This window comes from Canis lupus, chromosome 29, assembly GCF_003254725.2.
Source record: "Canis lupus dingo isolate Sandy chromosome 29, ASM325472v2, whole genome shotgun sequence".
Lineage (NCBI taxonomy): Eukaryota > Metazoa > Chordata > Mammalia > Carnivora > Canidae > Canis > Canis lupus.
In genome coordinates, this window is record NC_064271.1 from 7443628 (window position 1) to 7466415 (window position 22788).

General features: G+C 35.9%; 1 protein-coding gene across 3 annotated transcripts in view; it reads left to right on the plus strand.

Annotated features, from left to right (window-relative positions):
- The window catches only part of TGS1 (trimethylguanosine synthase 1), a 40775-nt gene extending 18705 nt beyond the window's left edge, over positions 1-22070 (plus strand). For 2 of the 3 annotated variants that reach the window (XM_025477753.3, XM_049103770.1), the window contains exons 9-13: positions 1422-1577; positions 3539-3682; positions 7531-7747; positions 8649-8727; positions 20501-22070. In XM_025477753.3, coding sequence (XP_025333538.1) covers positions 1422-1577; positions 3539-3682; positions 7531-7747; positions 8649-8727; positions 20501-20623 — 719 coding nt within the window. In that variant the 3' untranslated portion in view covers positions 20624-22070. The remainder of the gene's footprint in view (positions 1-1421; positions 1578-3538; positions 3683-7530; positions 7748-8648; positions 8728-20500) is intronic. The other variant, XM_049103771.1, reaches the window with a different exon arrangement.
- Positions 22071-22788: the final 718 nt, after the last annotated feature.

The window sequence follows — 22788 nt, forward strand, 5'->3', positions numbered from 1 at the left end:
AAACAATTATATTGTGATGGTCTCTTTCTTAATTTAGTATTGAGGAAAATACCTCATTTGAATCTTAATTTTTTTCTGTGTGTGTATGTGTGTGTAGAGAGAGCTGAGTTCTTTGTATCACATACTTCTTTGCCTTTCTAAAAAGCATACATAAGGTAGTTTAAATTTTTTTATTGTCACGTACAGCTGATGTTCATGTGGCACCTGCAGACTTCTAAAATGCCTTCATATGCCTTATTTTCATTTAAGCTATAAAATAACCCAGCGAGGTAGGCAGGATTATCCCCATCCTAAAAATACACACAGTAAACTCAAAGAAACTAAGAAACTCACCTGCAGTCACAGTGCCAGTGGGTGGCATAGCTAGGACTCAAAACCAGGTTGTCTGATTCCTCCATCCCATTTTCCTGTCCTCCCCTAATTACCTTGCCTCATAATGCTGGTGGTTCCTCACCAGAGGCATTTGGAAGATATTGGCTGTTAGAATGATCTAGGGGTCCTGGCACTTAGTGTACACTGGGTTGCTTAATGTTATGTCGTATGGTCTTGCAAGGATGATCTTGCGCAGTAAGGATTTGTTCACTCAAAATATTAGTATCCCCTCTCCTAAAAGACTCTTACTATACTTCGCTATTGATGACAGTTCTGCTGTTTGCAATGATCAGATGACCATAATAAGATATAGTCCTATCCTTGAGGATTGGTGGTAATTTTATTTGTCAGCATCAGTTCTTGTCATTTTACTTAGCTGTGACAGCACTCTTTCTAAATTGCTATTTCTAATCTGCTCAGAATTTAAAACAAATTACCAAATTAATAAAAATTGTCTAAGAAAAAGTCAATCTTTGAATGAATGAGATCCTTTCCTATTAACCTTAAAGCAGTGACCTGTCTTAATTTCCCAGAAGCCATATGACCTTCAGGTCATATCTGGATTCGGAGGACTGATCAGGCTGAAAGTTAGGAGCTTAATCAGTCCTTAAGAGGTTTTATTTTAAAGAAGGGAAGAGAAATGTTTGGGCTTCCACATTTGACCGACTAAAACAGTGTCTTATCTAACAAGCGTAATAACTTTTATACCTATGTAGTATCTCTACATATTTCCCTTTACAATCCTGTGAAGTAAATAGGTAAAATACTATCATTCATTCATTTTGAGGAATTAAAAATTAGATCTTAGAGAGCCTGGGTTACTGTTCCAAGCTCAGAGAGCTTATAAATAGCAAAATAGAGGCCGTAATCTAAAGTCCGTGCTATGCACAGTATGCCCTCCTGCTTCTCCTGGGATGCTGTTGAATGCATGGTCTGCAGTACATTCCCTAATTATAAATACTGAATGTGGCTATACTTTTTACATAAATTCATCTATGATTGTCTTTTTTCATACTGGGCATCTGCGTATTTATATTCTTTTATTTTAGCTGAAAGTAAAAAGAAAAAGAAGAAGAAAAAAAACAAGAGCAAAAAGGTAATTGGTCTGCCTCCTGAGATAGCTGCTGTTCCTGAGCTGGCAAAATACTGGGCCCAGAGATACAGGCTCTTCTCCCGCTTTGATGATGGGATTAAACTGGACAGAGGTAAACTATATATATAATGCTTAACACTATTTTGAAATAATTTCAGACTTACAGAAAAGTGGCGGGAATAGTAAAAAAGAAATTCATAATGCCCTTTACCCAGATTCAACTGTTCTAACATTTTGCCACATTTGCCTTACCATTCTCTATGTGTTTCTGGTCCAGTTGCTTCTACCTCTTAGTACTTATGTGTGTATTTTCTAAGAACAAGGATACTTATGCAACAATGGTAAAATTATTAATTTAACATTGCTACAATACTATCATTTGCAGTCCAGATCCTAGTTTAATCTGTTACCCTAATCATGTCCTTTATGGCATTTTTTTTCTTCCAGTATAGGATCACATGTTACGTTTAGTTTTCATGATTTTTTAGTTTCCTTTTGTCTGGAATAGTTCCTCAGTCTTTTTGTCTTTTATGACTTTGATGTTGTCCAAAGAAGAGTGACCAGTTATTTTCTACAGTGTCTCTCAATTTAGATATATATGTGTTTTTAAAATTTCATATTCAGGCTTAATGTATACTTAATCTATATTTTACGATAGGTAGCAAAGGGCATCAATAGATTGTTGTTGGGTTTGGGTTTTTTTTAAGATTTCATTTATTTATTTGTTAGAGAGACAGAGGCAGAGATAAGCAGAGAGATAAGTAGGCTCCCTGTGGGGAGCCTGAAATGGGACGCCACCCCAAGACCCAAGAATCACTACCTGAGCCACAGGTAGATGCTCAACCACTGAGCCACCCAGGCACCCGGAGAACAATAGATTGTTAAGCAGAATATCTGATAATGTAATATCTAGTGTAGAAAGATATAATTTGATGAATTAACACTGGAAACTGAGTTCTTCTGTTGAGTGTTCCTACTATGTCTTGAACACCTTCTCAATTCTGTAAGTTGATGCTTATTTTCATATTGGGGCTACTTAAATGTTAATCTTTATTAACTATCAAAATCAGGAAGCTTGATCTGGGGTTAGAATTTAGGTTCTTATAATTATAAAATATTGCACATTGGAGAAAGCGCATAGGAGCGCAAAGACTGGATAAAAGCTTTTTAATTCTATAAAAGGAGTTTATTTTTTTATTCTTCCAGCAGTGAGGAGCCATTTAGATTTTTGGTAAGGAAAGAGAACAAGAAAATTGGTGTATCATTTTGTTCAGAGAAATATCTTTCTGAAAAAAATGTTAATTTCTTCTATTGGGAAAGGAGGTTAGTACCCTCATTCTTTTGGAGTAGGTTTAGGACCCCATTTCTGAAGATGAAGAGAGTTCTGCTGTTCTTAAAATTTTGCAACCTGTTGCTATCAGCTCCTTTCATTTCCTGACCCTTTGGAAATGTACAAATATTTCCAAAGTGTTGAGTACAAATCTGGTTCAATGCTTCCCTGTTAGAAATGAAACAGGAAACTCAGTGGAGTTTGGGGAGTTGGCCAGTTGAATAGCTAACTTTCCATCGTTCATAATAGTCAGTAGTTAATACTTCAAACAGAAAAACTAAAATTCCATTCAATTATTGGAGGTATATTACAAAAGCATCAGGCAAGAATTAAGGCGCTTGCTTCTGTGGAAATTGGGAAGGGAAATGGTACTGCTCCTTTTTATAACAAGTTTTGTGGAACTTTTTTTTAAAACTAAGTCAATTAGGGGCACCTGGGTGGGTTGGTTGGCTGGGCATCTGCCTTCGGCTCAGGTCATAATCTCAGGGTCCTGGGATCAAGCCCTACATCAAGCTCCTTGCTCAAAAGAGAGTCTACTCCCTCTCCCTCTGCCCCTCCACTGTTCATGTGCACATTCTCTCTGTCAAATAAATAAATAAATCTTTAAAAAACAAAAATAATCTATAATTTTTTGAGAAGAGAAGCTAAGTTTTGCTTGTGTAGATAATAATATTTGCTATGTTTATGCTTGGGCTGGCTTCTTGAAACCAAACATCTTAACAGAAATACTCTTCCCTTCACAGAGGGCTGGTTTTCAGTTACCCCTGAGAAGATTGCTGAACACATTGCTGGCCGGGTCAGCCAGTCCTTCAAGTGTGACATTGTAGTAGATGCATTCTGTGGAGTTGGAGGAAATACTATTCAGTTTGCCTTAACCGGAAAGAGAGGTAATATGCCATCAAAGGAAGAAAAGTAATTTATTTTCAGTTTCAATAAATGTTTCATTTTGCTTCAGCCTATCTTTGCTGAGATTTAATACATAATTAGTAATGTGATGCCAAATATTTAAAATAATAATAACTAGCATATATTAAGCATATACTTTGTATCACGTACTGGTGTAAGTGCTTAATATGTATTAATTTATTAGTCAGGTATCTTGTGAGGTGTATCTTTTACTGTCTGGGTTTCACAGATAAAGTGAGAAATAAGGAGATGAAATAACTTATCCAGAATTACACAAACACAGCTTGGCAAAGTGAAGATTATAACATTATATAAAACTATAAATATTAAAAAGGAAAACCATTCTTTAGAAGAAGAGTGGACAGGGAATTCCAGCTTTGCCACCTTTATAACTTTGGACATCATTTAACCTCAATTTAAAGGAAACCTTAAATTGACATATCCTCTGTAATCCCTTTCAGCTTGAACATTATAGGACTCCAAAAACCTTTTAAGTATTATATCATTCTTATGGTTGTTTGATTTTTGAAACATGAAAAAGAAAACCTCTATCACTATGTATGTGTTAAGAATTATGACAAGTAGGTAGGTACGTGTGCTATTTCCCAGGGGAAAGGAAGCTTTATAAAATTGAACGGTCTGCCCAAATGATCATGACTGAGTCATGAAGCCAAGAGTTTTTACTCACTTTTTTCTGATATCTCTGTTCTTTCTAAATTCTTTTTAAAGTGTAGTATGATGTGACATTTTAAAGACATCAATTATTAAGTCATACTCTGAAGATGCTTTTTCTCCCCCCAACATACACATGTAGCTTCCATTTCAGTGAGTTACAATTAAGTCTTACTAATTTATATAAAGTTCTAAAGATTAACTAGGAAAGTATGATTCTGGAAGCATAATATAGAAGCTAGAAAATGATGAAGGAGAATTTGACATTGATTCTGAGACCCAAACCCATGCTAATGAACTGTGACCCTTATTTAATCATGTTCCAGGGCATGACATTGCTCACCTTATGTGGTCCAATAGCCTCAATTAAAGTTGTTTTCACGTTTTCCTGGAATAGGAATTATTTTCTAGTTTTCCTTGAATTCATTATTTACTCGTAAAATTTTTTTCTCTGCACTTGCCAGATAAGCCAGTCCTGTGAGCTCAATTCAGTGTTTATTGGTTGAAAATGATTTTTCCTCAAAAGTTGTCAAATTTATTTTCCTTTTAACATTGTATCATAACATGACAACTCTAAAAATCTGTCCTTTAATAAAGCAGCAAATAGGTCTGAAAATATTTTCAAAATATTATAGAAACCATCCATATTACAGATTTATATTTCTCTGTATATAGGTACCTTGCCAAGGCTTTATGCAGCTCTGTATACATTTGGTAAAGAAAAATGTCTGTTGTGGGTCTCAAGCTAAAAGAAGGCTGCCATGTTATCCCAGCCCCAACTTTCATCCCAGCCCCTTAGGATCTTTTAATCACTCATGTTTACTGATGAATAGCCTCTGAGAGGAAAAGGAAGCAAACACAACGCCTCTCTAGTAGTATCAGGATCTGGCTTCTGTCCTTGCAGCATATGGAATGGGAAGCTCAGAAGCATGTTCAGTATAGTGGTGTCCCATGACCTGTTCCCCCAAATCCGCAGCAGCAGCTAACACAGATGTCCTAATTTTAGTTATATGTACTGCACCTAGCATGATAGAGCTGACTGCATCATCGTAGGGAATTCAAAACTTTTGAAGTGTAATTGTGTGCCTGTATATCTATCTGTATGTGTGCTTATATATACACACATGTATGTATGTTTATATATACACATATGTGTATAATCAGTTACTCTTTAAGTGAATATACATGAATACCCACATGTATCCATATATATGAGAAAAAGGATTGTTTATAATTGACATGATCCTGTTGTGCCTCTTATTTCCTATTCAGCTAGTTGTTGTCTATGAGTATACTCACCTGAATGGTTAGAGAATCCACAAAGTTTTGCATTTTGATGGTAAAGGTTTTTTTTAATATTTTTATTTATTTTTTCATGAGAGACACAGAGAGAGGCAGAGACATAGGCAGAAGGAGAAGCAGGCTCCCTGTGGGGAGCCCAATGTAGGACTCGATCCCGGCAGGATCATGCCCTAAGCCAAAGGCTAATGCTCATCCACCGAGCCATCCAGGAATCCCTAATGTTAAAAATTTTATACTTTTCTGTATACTTCAGTATTACTGCTATCCACTAGAATTTTCTGTGATGATAGCAGTGTTGTGTATCTGCACTGTCCTGTATGATAGCCACTAGCCACATGTAGCTATTGAGCATTTGAAATGTGGCAGTGTGGAGGCGTCTGGGTGGCTCAGTGGGTTAAACGGCCAAGTCTTGATTTTGGTTCAGGTCATGATCTCAGGGTCCTGGGATCAAGCCCTGCATTAGGCTCTGCACTCAGCGGGGAGTCTGCTTGAGAATTCTCTCTTCCTCTCCCTCCACCCCTCCCCTGGCTCACTAGCTTGCTTGCTGTCTCTCAAATAAATAAATCTTAAAAAAAAAAAAAAAAGAAATGTGGCAATGTGACTGAGGATCTAAATTCTTTATTTCATTTTAATCAATTAAAGGTAATAGCCATATAGGGGTAGCGGCTATTATTATTGGACAATGCAGTTCTATAAAATGTCATCCAACATTTGTCAGCATTTCATTTACATAATAGGCCAAGTGCTTACATTCTGTTAGGTCTAAAGACAAAGCAGCCTCTAGGAGAAATGAAGATGAAAAACATGAAGATTGACTGAATATATTTGATGTTGAAAATCATTTTTCCCATTGAGTTTTTGGTGTTAGCATATTTTTCCGTCTGTCTCTGTACTACAATTGGAGCAGATTGAACAGCTGAAAAGGACATTTTCATCTTTTCTCTTACGAATATTACTTGTTTAGAACAGAAAAAATAGCATTGTAAATGCATGATTTCAACATGTGATTGGAGCTTGTATTCATTGTTGAAGTGATTTATTTAGTGCATTATTTCTCAAAAGTGTTAACAAATTTTGAAACTGGCATTTTCTAGAAAACTGTTTCCATGACAACCGTGGTGTATACATCAGGGTTCCACTTAGACCTTCCAAATATAAAATATTGCCACTAGTACCCTGGTGCACATACAGGTGCATTTGAGTTATTTACTGCCAGAGGAGTGAGCTAAAATTAACATATGTTTGCATTGCTAATTATGAAATTGCAATAAATTAAATGAAAGCCCATTTGATGAAAACATATCGTTGTTGGTTCCTTCTTCCTATGATGTCTCATTAAACATTATCAACAGATGTTTTTACATTTCTTCATAAGCTGGCTATATGGGTTTGTCATAATGTGTTTTAATTTGCTTTTCTGTAGAAGTCACATTTGTTTTTCTTTGGACTCTATCTCATTTTAGGAAATGGATCTGTTCTGAAATCCTAGTGTTACAAGCTTGACATGCAGTCAGTAACCTTTCCAAGTGTTTGCTGCTCAGGCTGTTCAGAGCACAGTACTAAGCACATGTTTACCTCTCAATAGATAACTACTGGTTTTGGAAAAGCTGGCTGAATGACCCAACTTTGAAAGCCAGGTCCTTCAGTCACATTTTCTTGGTACTACACAAGTGAATTTTTCTAATTTAGATTAAAATTTTTAATTAAATTCTTTATCTCTGGTATATGTGCCAAACTCCCTTAGTCTTCAAAAAAAAGTTCTTTTACAGAGGAAAAAAAAAATCAGACTACTCAGAAGATGAACTGTTCTATAGATCAATGTCATTTGACTCATCTTTTCTTTTCCCACTTTTAGTGATTGCCATTGATATTGATCCTGTTAAGATTGATCTTGCTCGCAATAATGCAGAAGTTTATGGAATAGCAGACAAGATAGAGTTCATCTGTGGAGATTTCCTCCTGCTGGCTTCTCACTTAAAGGCTGATGTTGTATTTCTTAGCCCCCCTTGGGGAGGACCAGACTATGCTACTGCAGAGACCTTTGACATTAGGACCATGATGTCTCCTGATGGATATCCTTTAGAAGGCTGAGAGTTTACTCAAACAATGGTTGTGGAGAGAAAGATGTGCATGTGAGTGAGTGTATGTTGTGTGTCTGTATTTCAGAAAGAGATTAGTGAAGTAGGGAGATACTCACTAATAGCACTTGATAGATTTGAGTTGATTTTGCATAAAGAGCCAGTATGTAAAAATTAGGTGGTAGTTGATTTTCAAGAAGAATGGCAGATGTGAAGTCATATTTCCTTTGGTTACTATCCAATTTTATCATTATAAAACAAGAACTAGGAAATATTAATTGCTTGAAATTATTATCTTGAAAATTGGGAGTTTCTTCAAGACCTATCCCTAGACTCTGGGTGACCATCCCTTAACTTTTCTTCAGCTTACACTGGCTTGTGCTAATTCTGTTTGCATCTTCAAATGTTTCCTGTTACTCTTTCAAGATACCGAAGCAAACCCTTCTTTCATAAAGAATAGCATTTATTATTTGACCCTTTCTTTATCTCTCCTTCCCAGAGGAATCATCTGTTTGACTCTAACAGGAAGCATGTTTCTAAATTACTAATTAAAATTTAGAATGTAAACCACAACGACCAGATTTATGTGTCTTTATTCTTTACTGGAAAAAGGTGATATGCTTTCCTGTTCTATTTTCAAATAATTAGGAAATGGCAAAAAGAGAAAGTGTCTTTCTGGCTCTTGGCTGTCTTCCACAAGGATAATCAGATGAATAGGTTTAAATTCAGTGACCCATTCTGAATTACAAAATCTACTTAATTCTCTTTTAGGTTCCATTAGAGGATCTAAATGTATGTTATCTTATAGTTACATATCAAAATACATTTGGATTATGACATATCTCTGATCAGAAATTAATGTTGTTTTTGTTACCATTCCTTAACTGTTGTCCACCTTTGAAATCTTCAGGCTTTCCCAGAAGATCACTAATAATATTGTTTATTTTCTTCCAAGAAATGCTGATATTGACCAGGTAAGCCACTACTGAAGAACTTCTATGAGCCTCTAGCATAACCATTACAAAAAATGGGCAGAAAAAAGATATAAGTCTTTCCTTTGAGAACATATTTATGAGAAATCTCTGACTTTTTTACTATTATTAGAAAACTGAAGGTGTTTGGCAGTTAAATCAATGCCTGTTTCATCTACTTTATCTTTACAGCTCCTGGCTGTAAAATAGAATCCTTTTAATTATATGCTCTGAAAGGGTAACTCTGTTGTATTTCAAATGTACATACCTAAACTAGCCAAGATCTGTCTTTACTAATACCTACCTTGAGAGTAGAGGTTTTAGGTATTCCTCAAAAGAGGAGCTTAAATAGAAATACACAGATAGATGAAACCTTAATTTGGCCAGTTTAAATATAGTCTTGGAGTGTAGGATATTTGACTAATAAGTATATTTATTCCATTCTTCCCATAAACACTTACTTAATATTATTATTGTCTCTTGTAGAATTGTATTTGGTATAACTGGCTCATAAAGATTCAGTGATGTTTTTATTTCATGTTTATTTGATTTACTTTCTATAAACACTACATATCTAATGTGTGAGAAGTGTTCTGTTGAAAAATCTTTTGTCTTTTTATATTTTGAATTTTACTGTAGTGTTAACTAGCTCTACAGTTTTCCTTTCTCTCTCTGATACTGAGAGCTGACCCTGTCGTTCTGAGCTTTTTAATCTTGTTCTGGAGAAAGTATCTCCCATTACCTATTCCACCAAATTTCTTTTTTTTTTTTTTTTCCACCAAATTTCTTATCACTTTTGTTCTTTTTTCTGGGACATCATTATGTGGATGTTAGTCTTTCATAACTATATATATAGAGAGAGAACTATATATAGAAATATATATATGTGTGTGTGTATATATATATATATATATATATATATATAGTCATTTAATATCCAGGTAAGCCCACCAAGGTTCATACAACTTCTTATGAGGCTAGTTATAGAGCATAATATTTATGTGGGCAAATAACAATTATGGAATCAACAGGCTCAACTTTATCTGGGAGTCTAGGATGCAGGTCAGAGTCACATGAGTAGCAGATACAGTTTAATATCAAATTTGATATAAAAATGCAGGGAGCAAGAGATTAGTGCTTTTTCTGTAACTGGTACAGCATAGTGTTTGGAAGGTCTAATGTATAAATAGGTTACAGGTGACAAGATCTAATTTCATCTCCTAACCCATGGAGTGAGAGCTCATGCTTGTTCATCTTATTTATCTTTCTCTTAGCCCAGAGAATCTCCACTCTGGCAGCATGTTACAATCATTCGGGGACTTTTAAAAACTTTATGTGTGGGTCTCAACCAGAAAATAATCAGAGTGAATCCTTCCCAGTACACCAGAGTACTAGTACTAGTAGTTTTAAGAAGCTATTCAGCTAAAATGATAAAACTCTCAGAAGAAAATATAGGGAAAAATTTCATGACATTGAATTTGGCAACAATTTCTTGAATGTGACACCAAAAGCACAGGCAATATATTTCCCAGTGCTTTTTCTCTTCCTTTTTCTTCTGGGAGATCTGGTCTTCCAACCAGTTCATTCCTCAGGTATATGAGTTATGTTATCTATCCCATCTATTGTATTTTTAGTTCAACTTTTACATTCTTTTACTTAATATTTCTGTACTATTATTTCTTGTTTTCTTCTTTTATACTCTAATAATATCTCTTACTATTATTTTAAGAATTTTAAATTCTTAATCTGATCTATCCTTTCTTCCATATAATTTAGAATCCATTTTATTTTTCTTCCATGAAATACTTGTGGTCCTCAAATGTCTTGTCTTACTGTGTATTGACTATTCTCAAGTAATGCAGAAGAAGACAGGCCAGGCTAGAAACTAATGTCAACTCTGGCTGTATGTTAGGGTCCCCAGGAACCCTGGTAAAAACTGTAATAGCCAAGCCCTATCTCAGAAATTGATCTAGCCAGTTTTTTAAAGCTGCCAGGTAATTCCAATGTGTAGCCTGGTTTGAGAACCACTGCTAAAAGGCTATCGCTGCTAAAAGGCTATATTACCCCAGTGATAACCTCAAAGGCTGAAAATGGGTAAGCTGTGGGTTTGCCAACCCAGACACCACAGGACTGCAGCTAATTATCACCAAGCACCATCTCAGGACACAACTCCTCACCTTTGAGGAGGAGCTGGACAAAAGCAGATTTAAAGGCTGTATTCTTTAATCTTCTAGTGTCATTCATCAACTCACTGGTATGGAGAGGGTAGAGTAAGACTGTGACTGTAAGGGATTAGTTCCCACCTGTTCCTCTCAGCTCTTCACAGCAGGATTTTTTTTCAGACTGCCTTAACTTTACTCCTGAACCTCGACCAGAATTCCCAGTTTCTGTAAACGAGGCAGCATATACTGAGTACAGGGTGATTGGGACAGAGCAGCAAAAGCAGAATTTCTTTTAATTAATTAATTAATTAACTAACTAACTAATTTGAGAGAGAGAGAGAGAATCTCAAGCAGACTCCTTGCTGAGCACAGAGCCTGGCACAGGATTCAATCTCATAACCCTGAGATCATGACCTGAGCCGCAATCAAGAGTTGGCTGCTTAACTGACTTAGCCACTTAGGCACCCCAAGAGCAGAATTTTTAAGTTTTTGTTTTCCTTTTTCCTGCCCCAAGCCAGAGGCACTCCCCCTCATCCTGTACACACACATTCACCATCCTGGGTCTCCAGAGATTTCTTTTGTTTGGCAGTTTCCCTCTGTATTGTTTCTAGTGCTATCTTGCAGTAGCCAGCACTCATGCTAGGTCATCATCTTCCTAGGGCTTTGGTCAATGGGGACATAAATGATGACAGTGCAACCTTCTCATAAGAAAGGTGGAGATTAAATGCTCTCCATTTCTCATGGAATGACTTCAGGAAAAGCTCTGATGATCTAGGACATAAACTGGACTTTGAAGAAGCTTGGATTGTAGGAGTTGAGGAGAAGGTGGCAGGAGCACCAATGACATGGAAGTGAGCATATGTGGACATAGTCTTGTGTCAGTTTATCACACTATCCCAATCTTGGCTTATTTCCTTAGTCTTTGGAACACTGGCTCTCAGCTCTGGCTGCTAATTGGAATTGCCTGAGTGGCTTTTTTTTTTTTTTATCATTGTGGTAAGATACACATAATGAAACTTATAATGAACCATTTGTAAGCATACAGTTTAGTGGCATTAAATATATTCAGATTGTTTTGCAACCATTCCCACCATCCATCTCAGAATTTCTTCATCTTCCCAACCTGAAACTATAATTAAACACTGACTCCCCATTACCCTTACCACCTGCCCCTGGCAACCATCATTGTACTATCTCCTTGAACCTCAAATAAGTAGAATTATACAGTATTTGTCCTTTAAATCTAGCTTATTTCACTGAGGTAGTATCCTAGAAGTTTATCCTGTTTCAACATGTCAGAATTTCCTTCCTTTTTAAAGCTGAATGGTAGTCCATTGTGTATAAATGCTACATTTTGTTTATCCATTCATCTGTGGACATTTTGGGTTATTTTCACCTTCTGGCTGATGTGAATAATGCTGCCATGGGTGCACAGTATCTATTCCTGCTTTCAGTTCTTTTGAGTATATAGCCAGAAGCAAAATTGCTGAACCATAGAGTAATCCTGTTTAGTTTCTTGGGGATCCACTATACAGCCGAACCATTTTACATTCCTACCAGCAATTCTTTTAAGAGTTCCAGTTTAAAAAAAAAAAAAGAGTTCCAGTTTCTCCACATTCTCACTAGCACTTGTTTTTCTGTTTGTTGTTTTTATAATAATAGCCATCCTAATGGGTATGAAATGCTATGTCATTGTAGTTTTGATTTGCATTTCCCTAATGACTCATGATGTTGAACATATATTCACATATGCGTATTTTGGATATTAATCTCTTATTACTATATGCTTTGCCTGTATTTTTCCCCATTCCATGAGTTGTCTTTGTACTATTTTGATAGTGTTCTGTGCTGCACAAAGTTTTTAATTTTGATGAAATTCAACTGAGCTGTTTTTTTCTATGTATTGCCTGTGCTTTTGGTGTCACATTCAAGAAATTGTTGCCAAATCCAATATCATGAAATTTTTCCCTATATTTTCTTCTGAGAGTTTTATCATTTTAGCTGAATAGCTTCTTAAAACTACTAGTACTAGTACTCTGGTGTACTGGGAAGGATTCACTCTGATTATTTTCTGGTTGAGACCCACACATAAAGTTTTTAAAAGTCCCCGAATGATTGTAACATGCTGCCAGAGTGGAGATTCTCTGGGCTAAGAGAAAGATAAATAAGATGAACAAGCATGAGCTCTCACTCCATGGGTTAGGAGATGAAATTAGATCTTGTCACCTGTAACCTATTTATACATTAGACCTTCCAAACACTATGCTGTACCAGTTACAGAAAAAGCACTAATCTCTTGCTCCCTGCATTTTTATATCAAATTTGATATTAAACTGTATCTGCTACTCATGTGACTCTGACCTGCATCCTAGACTCCCAGATAAAGTTGAGCCTGTTGATTCCATAATTGTTATTTGCCCACATAAATATTATGCTCTATAGCTAGCCTCATAAGTTGTATGATCCTTATATTAAATATTAGGTAGACTTACCTGGATACTTGAATAACAATAGGAAATTTACTATTTATTGCAAAGGTTACAATGAATATGCCTTTTCTAGTTAAATAAGCTTTTGTCCAAGGTGAAAGGTAACTTTTTTCTTTAATGTGTGTTTTTGGTTTACTTCAAAAACATGGTAGAATCATGGTTGGTAGTTCATTCACTTTTTCTACCTGTAGAGGGAGTAATGACACTGAAGAATAATAAAAGTCAAAAAAGGAAATTTCAAGTACATTATATTGTTTGGTATTAAATTTGAATCAAATTACAGAGGGAAGTCAACTTTTCTTTTTAAAATAAAGAAAATCTATCCATATGTAGGATTTTTAAAACGCAAGAGACAGCAGTACTGCAAGAAGAAAGAAAGCAGCGTTACAGAGAAGTCAGCTTTTTTGTTATGGAACATTTAGAATGTCACAGCAACTTGCACTTACAAATGGTCTGGGTTCCCCAAGCTTATGAGTTGGTGGTTTGAAACTCAGGCTGCATTTTTCCCATAGAAATGTCTATAAAGAATAATTTCCCATCCAGGGAGATTTGTACTCTGGAGAATATTTATATTTAGGGTAACTAAACTGAGTATGATCTCAGTACAGATACAGCTTGTTCTGTGATCCCTCCACATAGGAGATGAGGCTAATTGTTTTCTGTATCTAGTAAAATATTTATTCTAAGTCCCCTATTACCTCAGTCTCTTATTCCCTTTTTCTGTGTGGGGGGTTACTTACTCCAAACACATATTCCATTGTTACCTAAACTCTCACTCTCCAACTCATTAACTAATGTAGAAAGTTTTTTTGTGCTAGACTCTTGGAGGGAAATCACAACTGAAACTTCAGAACTAATTAGCTTCAGTTCAGAGGGCCCAGAGTATATGTATTTATCTACTAAATGCCTATTTCTTGCTGTGTTTTCTTTCATTTTTCTCCTTTGACATTCATACAGTTACAGCCAATACTAGCTTTGGATCCACCAGGCATTCCAAATATGGGAAACTTCTGTTTTTAAAAGTAAATATACACAATATGGATAGAAGTCTTTGAGCACAGTAGAATGTTTGTATGAAGTCCCTGTGGACGGAAGCTCAAACCAGGAGGAGCCCTGTCTCCCAGGCAGACATTGGAATGCAGGGAGGAGTGGGTACTGGTTCGTTTGGTACAGTACCTCCTTATCCTTATCTCTTAAAATATCTGGCCTCAGAAAAGTGATAGCATTTATGCTTTTCAAGTCAAATTAATTTAAAGTTCTTTCCTTTATAATTTGTTTAAACCAGTATAGAAAGCAGGGCAACATTGAGCACATCCCTAAGAATTGTGTTGAAAAGTAAACTGGGGGGCACCTGGGTGGCTCAGTGTTTGAGCATCTGCCTTGGCTCAGGTCATGAACCCAGGGTCCTGGGATCGAGTCCCACATCAGGCTCTCTGCTCCCTCTGCCTATGTCTCTGCCTATTTCTTCATGTCTCCCATGAATAAATAAATGAAATCTTTAAAAAAAAAAAAAAAAGTGAACTGGGAGGTGGCCCTATATCGTGTAATTCCTGGCACTCATCTAATAGACATGCTCCACCCTTCCATGACTTCCTCCAGCCAGGCATCATGATAACAAGTAAGCCAAACCCCCACCTATTTTATTTCCTGATAAAACAAGAAAATATTTGTGAATTGACCTAGTACATAGGTAAAACAACCTGTGATTGTTAAAGTTCTATCCTTAAGTATAGAAATTGTGAGATTTAATCAAGAGACCTTTCTAGTGGGCAGAGTTCTTGAAGATCCCACTGGAACCAATACATCGTGTCTAGGAAGGGGATGGTTCCTAATTAGAGCAGTTACCACGCTTCTAATAGTCTATTTTATTAGAAAGATAAGGCGGGAAAGGAAGGAAAGGAGGACTGATTTATAGGTAACATTTCTAAAACCACATAGAAGAATACAATTAAGCACTTAAATAACTAAAGCTATTTATAAATATGGAAACTATTAGGTAATGTTATTTGGAAAAATATTTTAAATATAATTAAACTCCATTCATTAGCATTTTTCATCCTTGTTTTTAGCTAAGTGCAATAAAAATTTACCACTAATTTCTTTGCAAATATCACTTCTAAGCTATAATAGTATCTATTTAATAAATGAAAAGTTAGGGCCTTACTGGTTTCTAAATATTAAGAGTGATAAGAAATTTGTGTCAAATTCTTTAAATGAAATTTCTATAGTAGAAATCTGGTCTAAGAGCAGCACTGTCAATATAGCCAAAATTGTGTCCACATGGTAAACATGATGAAGTCATCATGTGAAAGACCCTTAGTCCAGGTATAGAAGTAGGAGAGAATAGAAGGACCAAGAACTGGATGGATTTTTGGTACATGTAGGAATAGTAAACTGTTGAACCTGAAAACAACCACCCTCTAAGACTGCAAGCACTCAAAAGTACATTCATCCTACAAAGAACCAGTACCCTGAATTTGTATACAATACAAATAATTTTTAGTTATAAATGTTTAATATTTCTTGTCTGGATGGCATGCTTAGAGTTTGGGGCTTTCCCCTGCACATTTCATTGGATTATCACAGCAGCTAGGGTAAGCAAGTCAGGTTATCAGCCTACAGTTATAGGTGAGTGAGCTAGGGGAGTTTAGTGATTTGCCTGGTCATTCTGTCTCTCAATGGCAATGCCTTACTGATCAGTGCCCACTGATAAGGGTTTCATTACCAAAAGGAACAGATCCATCTCTTATCCCTGTGTTCGCCCACCCTGAAATTGGGAACAGAATAGAAGTTGAGGTGACAAGAGAGGCAAAGAGAATTATGAAGAATTTCTACTGGATCAGTTCTATTCCATTCCTGATTGGTGAGAAAAGCAAAAGAAGGCTAAAAATTCACCACAAACTAGAAGGCACTTGCTGCTGAGCTTTGTCTGCCATGGGTATTCTCTTACCTCTTCTAGTAACTGGTACCTAGATTCCCAGACCACCTCTGTTCCTAGGGAAACCCACTGCTTAGTACATGCATTGCAGTTAAGGATACATTTGACCAACTTCTAATGTTTATTAGCTGGCTTTTCCCTGGGATGTTTGCCGTTGGACAATAGAGCCGTGTTGTTTGTTCTTGTAATACATATATTCTCATTCTCCACAGAGGCTATGTACCTGGCCTCTTAAGTGGAATTGGAAAGACACAAATGCTTCTGAACATAAGCTTATATTTCCTTTGCTCCTTTGGGTACATTTTTTCAGTAAATAGTAAATAGAAGGATACCACACATAGTGCTCTGGACAAGTCCTGTGCTAACAGCTAGGGATCCTGATTCTCTGGACTGTTGTGCTTTATGTAACTAGTTAAATTTAAGTACAGTCTTCATGTTTCCAGATTCCAGCTCTGAGAACACGTAAGAAGTAAAGCTTAGTGAACTGATTTTTGGTAGCTTCTAAGAGACTAATGTAGGTAAGCCTTTGATGCCCATGAGAATTTTTTTGACCTGTCATGACTGTGCTTCTCTTGACAGTGGTGGCTTTTAAAAATCATATTTGTTTTAATCAACAAGTAAACATTTGAAAAAAGAAATAGGAAATGATATCTTGAGAGCCTGAGATAGCATTCAAACTATTAGCAAAATACTATTAGTAAAAAAATGATTCATTCACTTAAGCATAGAAATTGCATTTCTGTATTACCATGTGCAGATAAAGAGAACTAATCTATAAGTTTTGAGTATTACCTGATTTTCTACTAATTAAAAAATACTTCCTTTTATCTCCTAGAGAACTGTTGATCAGAAATATTTTTACCTAATTTACCTTCACTTGTGTGTAATGATTTGTTGGATGTCACAAAAGGTGTATGAGGGCAAAAGGAACCACAGATAAGGTGCTTGCCTGCTGGGCATTAGGTTTCCCATCACAGCGAATATTATTTCAGATGCTCACTACTCCTGTCATTAATTGGCAGAAATCCATAGACCCCATAAAAGATACTCTTCATTTTCACCTGATGTAATTTGCCTGTAAGAGCAATTGCATATACAACCACTTCTCCGGTATAGTGATAGGATTGTTTTTCAGTGCTAATTTTTCTGTATCTTTCTTACAATAAAGTGTTCCTATCCTTGATATTGATTATGTGTTTTTCCGTTAGGATCCAGTTTGGTAGTTATTCTCTCTCATTTGTTCAGCTGCCATACATTTTTATTTCAAATCAGTTTGCTTTTGAAAAAGAAAAATACGAGGGGTGCTTGGCTGGCTCAGTCCGTAGAGCATGCAACTCTTGATCTCAGAGTCAGTCGTGAGTTCAAGCCCCAAGCTGGGCATAGAGCTTACTTTTAAAAAGAAAGGAAAAAATGCACTTTTGAAAGTTTAGTTGGCTCTTAAATCTTTGATGCCTTTCATTTTTAGTAAAGCTATCACCTGTACCATGGTCTTTACCTGTTTCTCCTTTCCCAGTCCCCAAGTAACAACTTATAAAATCTAGTTGATGAGAGTTCCAGTCTTAGTTCTAGTTCCAATCCAAAATAATTGAGATTTCTTTTGGTAAATCTAGTTAGTATACTTGGGTAATATGCCAAAAATGTAGCATGTGATCCATAGCTGATAACCTTTATCTGTTTACCTACCTACGCCTTTCTCTCTGTCTCACCCCCTCCTTTCCTTCTTCTCCCTCAATTAAACTTTAAGAAAGGAAAAGGAATCAAGTAACATTTTGCCAGTTAAATCTGCTAGTGAAAGATACAGACCGCTGGAGGTTAATGGCATTAAGTTTGATTGAAGCAAATCATTACTGGTTTGAACTACATAATCTTTAGCGTCTTTTCAACTCCAGAATCCTAACCCTTAAAAGTACAAAAAAGCTAAAGTTAGAAATTGTTTTTTTTTATTAGAACATATGAAAGTAACATTCTTTTTTTTTTTTTTTTTTTTTTTAGTTTCTCTCTAAACACTGAATAGATACAAGTATTCCCATTGTATTTTGATATCAATTCACCTTTTCCTCCTATATTTTCTGTCATCTGACTCTTCCAGCCTTCTTGAAGGCAGAGAATTTTTTTGTTTTTTGCTGCATACCACTGCCTGGGCCAAAAAACCTCTAAGTGCTCAGTAAATAGCTTTTTAATAAAATAATTCATTAACTGTTTTTGCAACAGACCTGGGAAACACACACAATGAGCACATCTCCACTCCTTTCTCTATCCAAAGCACCTAAGTCCAGGCAACCCTCTAAAAAGTGGGGAGAAAGGAAAAGAGATTTATTTTAATGTAATCCTATTGATGGCTCACAAAATACACTCTTTAGGGGAGATAGGTAGTATTCCTGTTTTTCAGATCTTTTTAAATTGATGGTTGAACTGGTATTAAAATTTATCTCTGACTTTGCTCTTGGTTTTCTGCTAGACCTATCCTAGCACATTTTTCCTGTGGTTTCAGTCTGCTTGGTTCTCTTAACCTGCCCTCTTCTCTCCCCTTTCCCTCTCCTCCCCTCTCCTCCCCAACCACCACCACTCCCCCAGAGAAAACTTAAGCCTTTGAAGCCTTAGTCACTTCCTCTAAGTAAATCACTGTTTAAAGAAACAGGAGAAATACTGCACCTGAGTTCTATCTAACTCCTCGAAAAATTACTGTGAAATAATTGTATTTTAGATGTACCAGTCTGAATTCCTTTTATTCATTAGAGACAAAATTGTTCATTTTGCCTTTCCTTATGAAAAATCAGACTTGCAGGGGCACCTGGTTGGCTCTGGCATTTGGTCTCTAGGTCATGAGTTCAAGTCCCACATTTGGTGTGGAGCCAACTTAGAAAAGGAAATAAAAATTAGACTGGCATAAAGATACCAAAATAGAAAATTAAGCAATTACTCCTATAATTGCCACCCTGGGACTAGTTGGCTACTTTTAATTTCCAAAGTTTTACTTTAATATATTCCTTATTAGTAAATAGTGGATACATCTGTGCTTTCTATCATTATGGCAGATACTGTGTTTGACTCCAGTTGTCAGCTATTCCTATTGATAAAAACACAGCCATCTCATTATATCTCTTGTGCAGGTGGAGGTTGATAATTGACATTGTTACTGGTTTCGTGGGACAGCTTCTTTTAGAATGACCTGTGGTTTCTTCCCTATTTCTGTATCTGACTTTTTTTCTAAGAGGAAGTTGAAATGCTTTAAAATACATGCTCATTGGTGATACACAATAAATCTTTCCTTCTGCCAGATGCTGCTGTTGCATTTGTAATACCACTGAGATTAGATCTCTCAACCTCCAAACTAAATTAAACCAACAGCATCTCTCTTTGGAAAATACACAGTTTTGCCAATTATGACAACAGAATGAATTACAGAAACTACGTTTTGGAGTGCCAAGGTGGCTCATTTGGTAAATCATCCAACTCTTGATTTTGGCTCAGGTCGTGATCTCAGGGTCAAGAGATCAAGCCCTGCACCCTGTATTGGGCTCAGTGCTCAGCATGGAGTCTGCTTAAGATTCTCCCTCTGCCCCTTCCCTCCTCTCTCTCTACCTCTCTCTAAAATAAATAATCTTTAAAAGAAAAAAAAAAAGTTGGTCACTGTATTCTAGTAGACCTCAGAAAGTAGGGGGGCTTAATACACACATAGTGAAGACTAGAACTCTCACAAGAGAATGGGATCAAGTCCGTCTTGCACTTTAATGGATTATTAGCATCATGTAGCAGGTGTTTGGTAAATAATATTCTTGAATGAGTGAGACAGTAAGGGGAAGAAAACAAAAGCTTTCAGGGAAGAGAGTTATTCTTTAAGTTTCTATTGTAATAGATAAACCTGACATTTGGGAAGGATATGTTCATTTTCTCTTCCTCTGAGTTCTTTAGCCTCTGGCATTGGAGAGATTAGGTCTTGAACAAATAACATAGCATGATGGTCATATCCATTTTAGCAGAAGTGTTTGAAACAAGTATCTCTGCCACCAAATATTGCAATCATACCTGCCTGGAAAGTAACAGAAACATTTGAGATGCCTCATTATTTGAAAGACTTCAGTGAAAAAGCTAGAGTCATCCTATTTGATAAAGCATATAAATAAAAGATTTATTTTGAAATCATGCTTATGTTCTATAAGACTTTCTTCATTCATTTTTTTTTTTAGGTGGCATCCTTAGCTGGACCTGGAGGGCAAGTGGAAATAGAACAAAACTTTCTTAATAATAAACTGAAGACAATCACTGCTTATTTTGGGGACCTGATTCGAAGATCAGCACCTGAATCATAACTGTGAGGTGGTACGGGACAAAAAGTTTATGTGTGGCCAGAACACTATGCAGATGAGGCCCTTGGAATTTCTTTCTGTATTCACTGATATTTTGTACTCATGATCTTATATCACCATATGAAATGGAAACTTACAGTAGATCAAGGAATATGAATGAAGTGCTTTGACATCTTTGGACAGTGTTACTTCTGTATATTATACAGTAGGATAGTAAGTGTCTGAAATGGAAAAGGTAGGCTTTCCCCTGTGCTTACTGTCAGACAATGTGTATATATGTATGTGTGTGTCCATTTTTTTTTATAATTACACGTTTTGGTTTAACATCTTTGTGTGAATAAAAAAACAATTACTGTGTTTTTTCTAACATAGAGATATAAGAAAACAATGAATGAGCTATGAGCTATAGTCTATCCATCCATTTGACCCCTGCTGAAATAAATAATGTTAAACCTCTAAGGGAAGAAACATAAACAGTTCCAAAGGGTACAAAATAAAAAGTAAAACTCTCCCACTCCCTAGACGTACCCTTTATTCATTTACCTAAAGATAACTACAACCAACAGTATTTTATATTTCCTTTGGAAAGCAGAAAAGGAATTGCAGTATACTTTAATACACTTTTTTCCCTCTAATTGATGCACTGTTCAATACTCCTTCCTTTTTTTTTTTACTTAATTTTTTTTTAAACTATGTACATTTTTACAGATATTTCTTGAAGACCTTTCCATGTCCTTACATACATGCAGACCTACCTCATACCTTTTCATGGCTATCTTGTAATTTTTTCTGGATACACTATAATTAATTGAACCAGTCCCCTGCTGATGGACACTTGGGCTGTTTGCAATTTTTTGCAACTATCAACTATTATGGGCATCATCAGGCATTTTAATTTTAAATTATCTCATGTGTCAGAAAAATTGTATCTTATTATTTGTATGTATTCTTTAATTATGAATGAGATTTGAGCATATTTTCATATATTTTGGTCTTATAATAGTTTTCCCCTTTTAAACTGGCTATTCCTATCTTTTATCAATTTGTCTTTTGGATTATTACCTTTTTCTTAATAATATGCATGAATTCTTCATAAATTAAAGAGCCTTTGTCTTCACTGGGTGTTGCAAATATGTTTTTCCAGTTTGTTATTGGCTTTGCTTGTTTTGTGACTTTTTTATTTGCCATACATAAGTTTTTAAATTTTTATGTAGTCAGACTTACCAGTCTTTTTCTTTGTTGCTTCTGGGTTTATGATTTTTTGAAAAATCTTTACCATTCCCAGAAGACAAATACATTTGTCTAAGCTTTTTTCTAGAATTTTACTATTTTTGTGTCTTTGCTCCATCTGGAATTTACTTTTTAACATCTTTTTATTTTATAGAGTGAGCTATATTTTGTAACATTGGGGTTTATATTTTTTCTATTAAAATGGCAATGAAAGGAAGAATGTGTGTTGCTTAATTATTCATCTAAAAAAGCGTATTCAGTTAATTGTACAGGCAGATAAAAAGACACGGACATAGTACTCTATCAAGGATCTGAGGGGATCCCTGGGTGGCGCAGCGGTTTGGCGCCTGCCTTTGGCCCAGGGCGCGATCCTGGAGACCCGGGATCGAATCCCACATCGGGCTCCCGGTGCATGGAGCCTGCTTCTCCCTCTGCCTGTGTCTCTGTCTCTCTCTCTCTCTCTCTCTCTCTCTCTGTGACTATCATAAATAAATAAAAAATTTTAAAAAAAAAAAGGATCTGAGATCTTTATCTTTAAATAATGTAATCATGTTAAATATTAAACAAAACATGGTTTAGGCTGGGATGGAGCTAGGAGTATTGAAATAAATTGGGGGAATTTCCAGTAAGTACTAGAAAGAATAACTATTAGATAAGAACAGCTTTGTTGGAGAATAAAGAAGCAGTGCTAACTGCAGTGTCTTGAAACTTCACACTGTGTGCCCGCCCAATTGTCCTGTAACAGAGGTAATAGAACCAGTCGTGAAGGGTTAATTCTTTTATTGACTTACAACATCAAAGTCTGTCAGTGTTCTTTGTTTTTATATTTTCTCATCATGAAACATTAATATATGTGTCATAGATTTGTCATCATTTTTAAATTAATGGCAGGATTGGTCATAAACATGTGGCCTCTAGAACTTAGCCACTGAGATAGG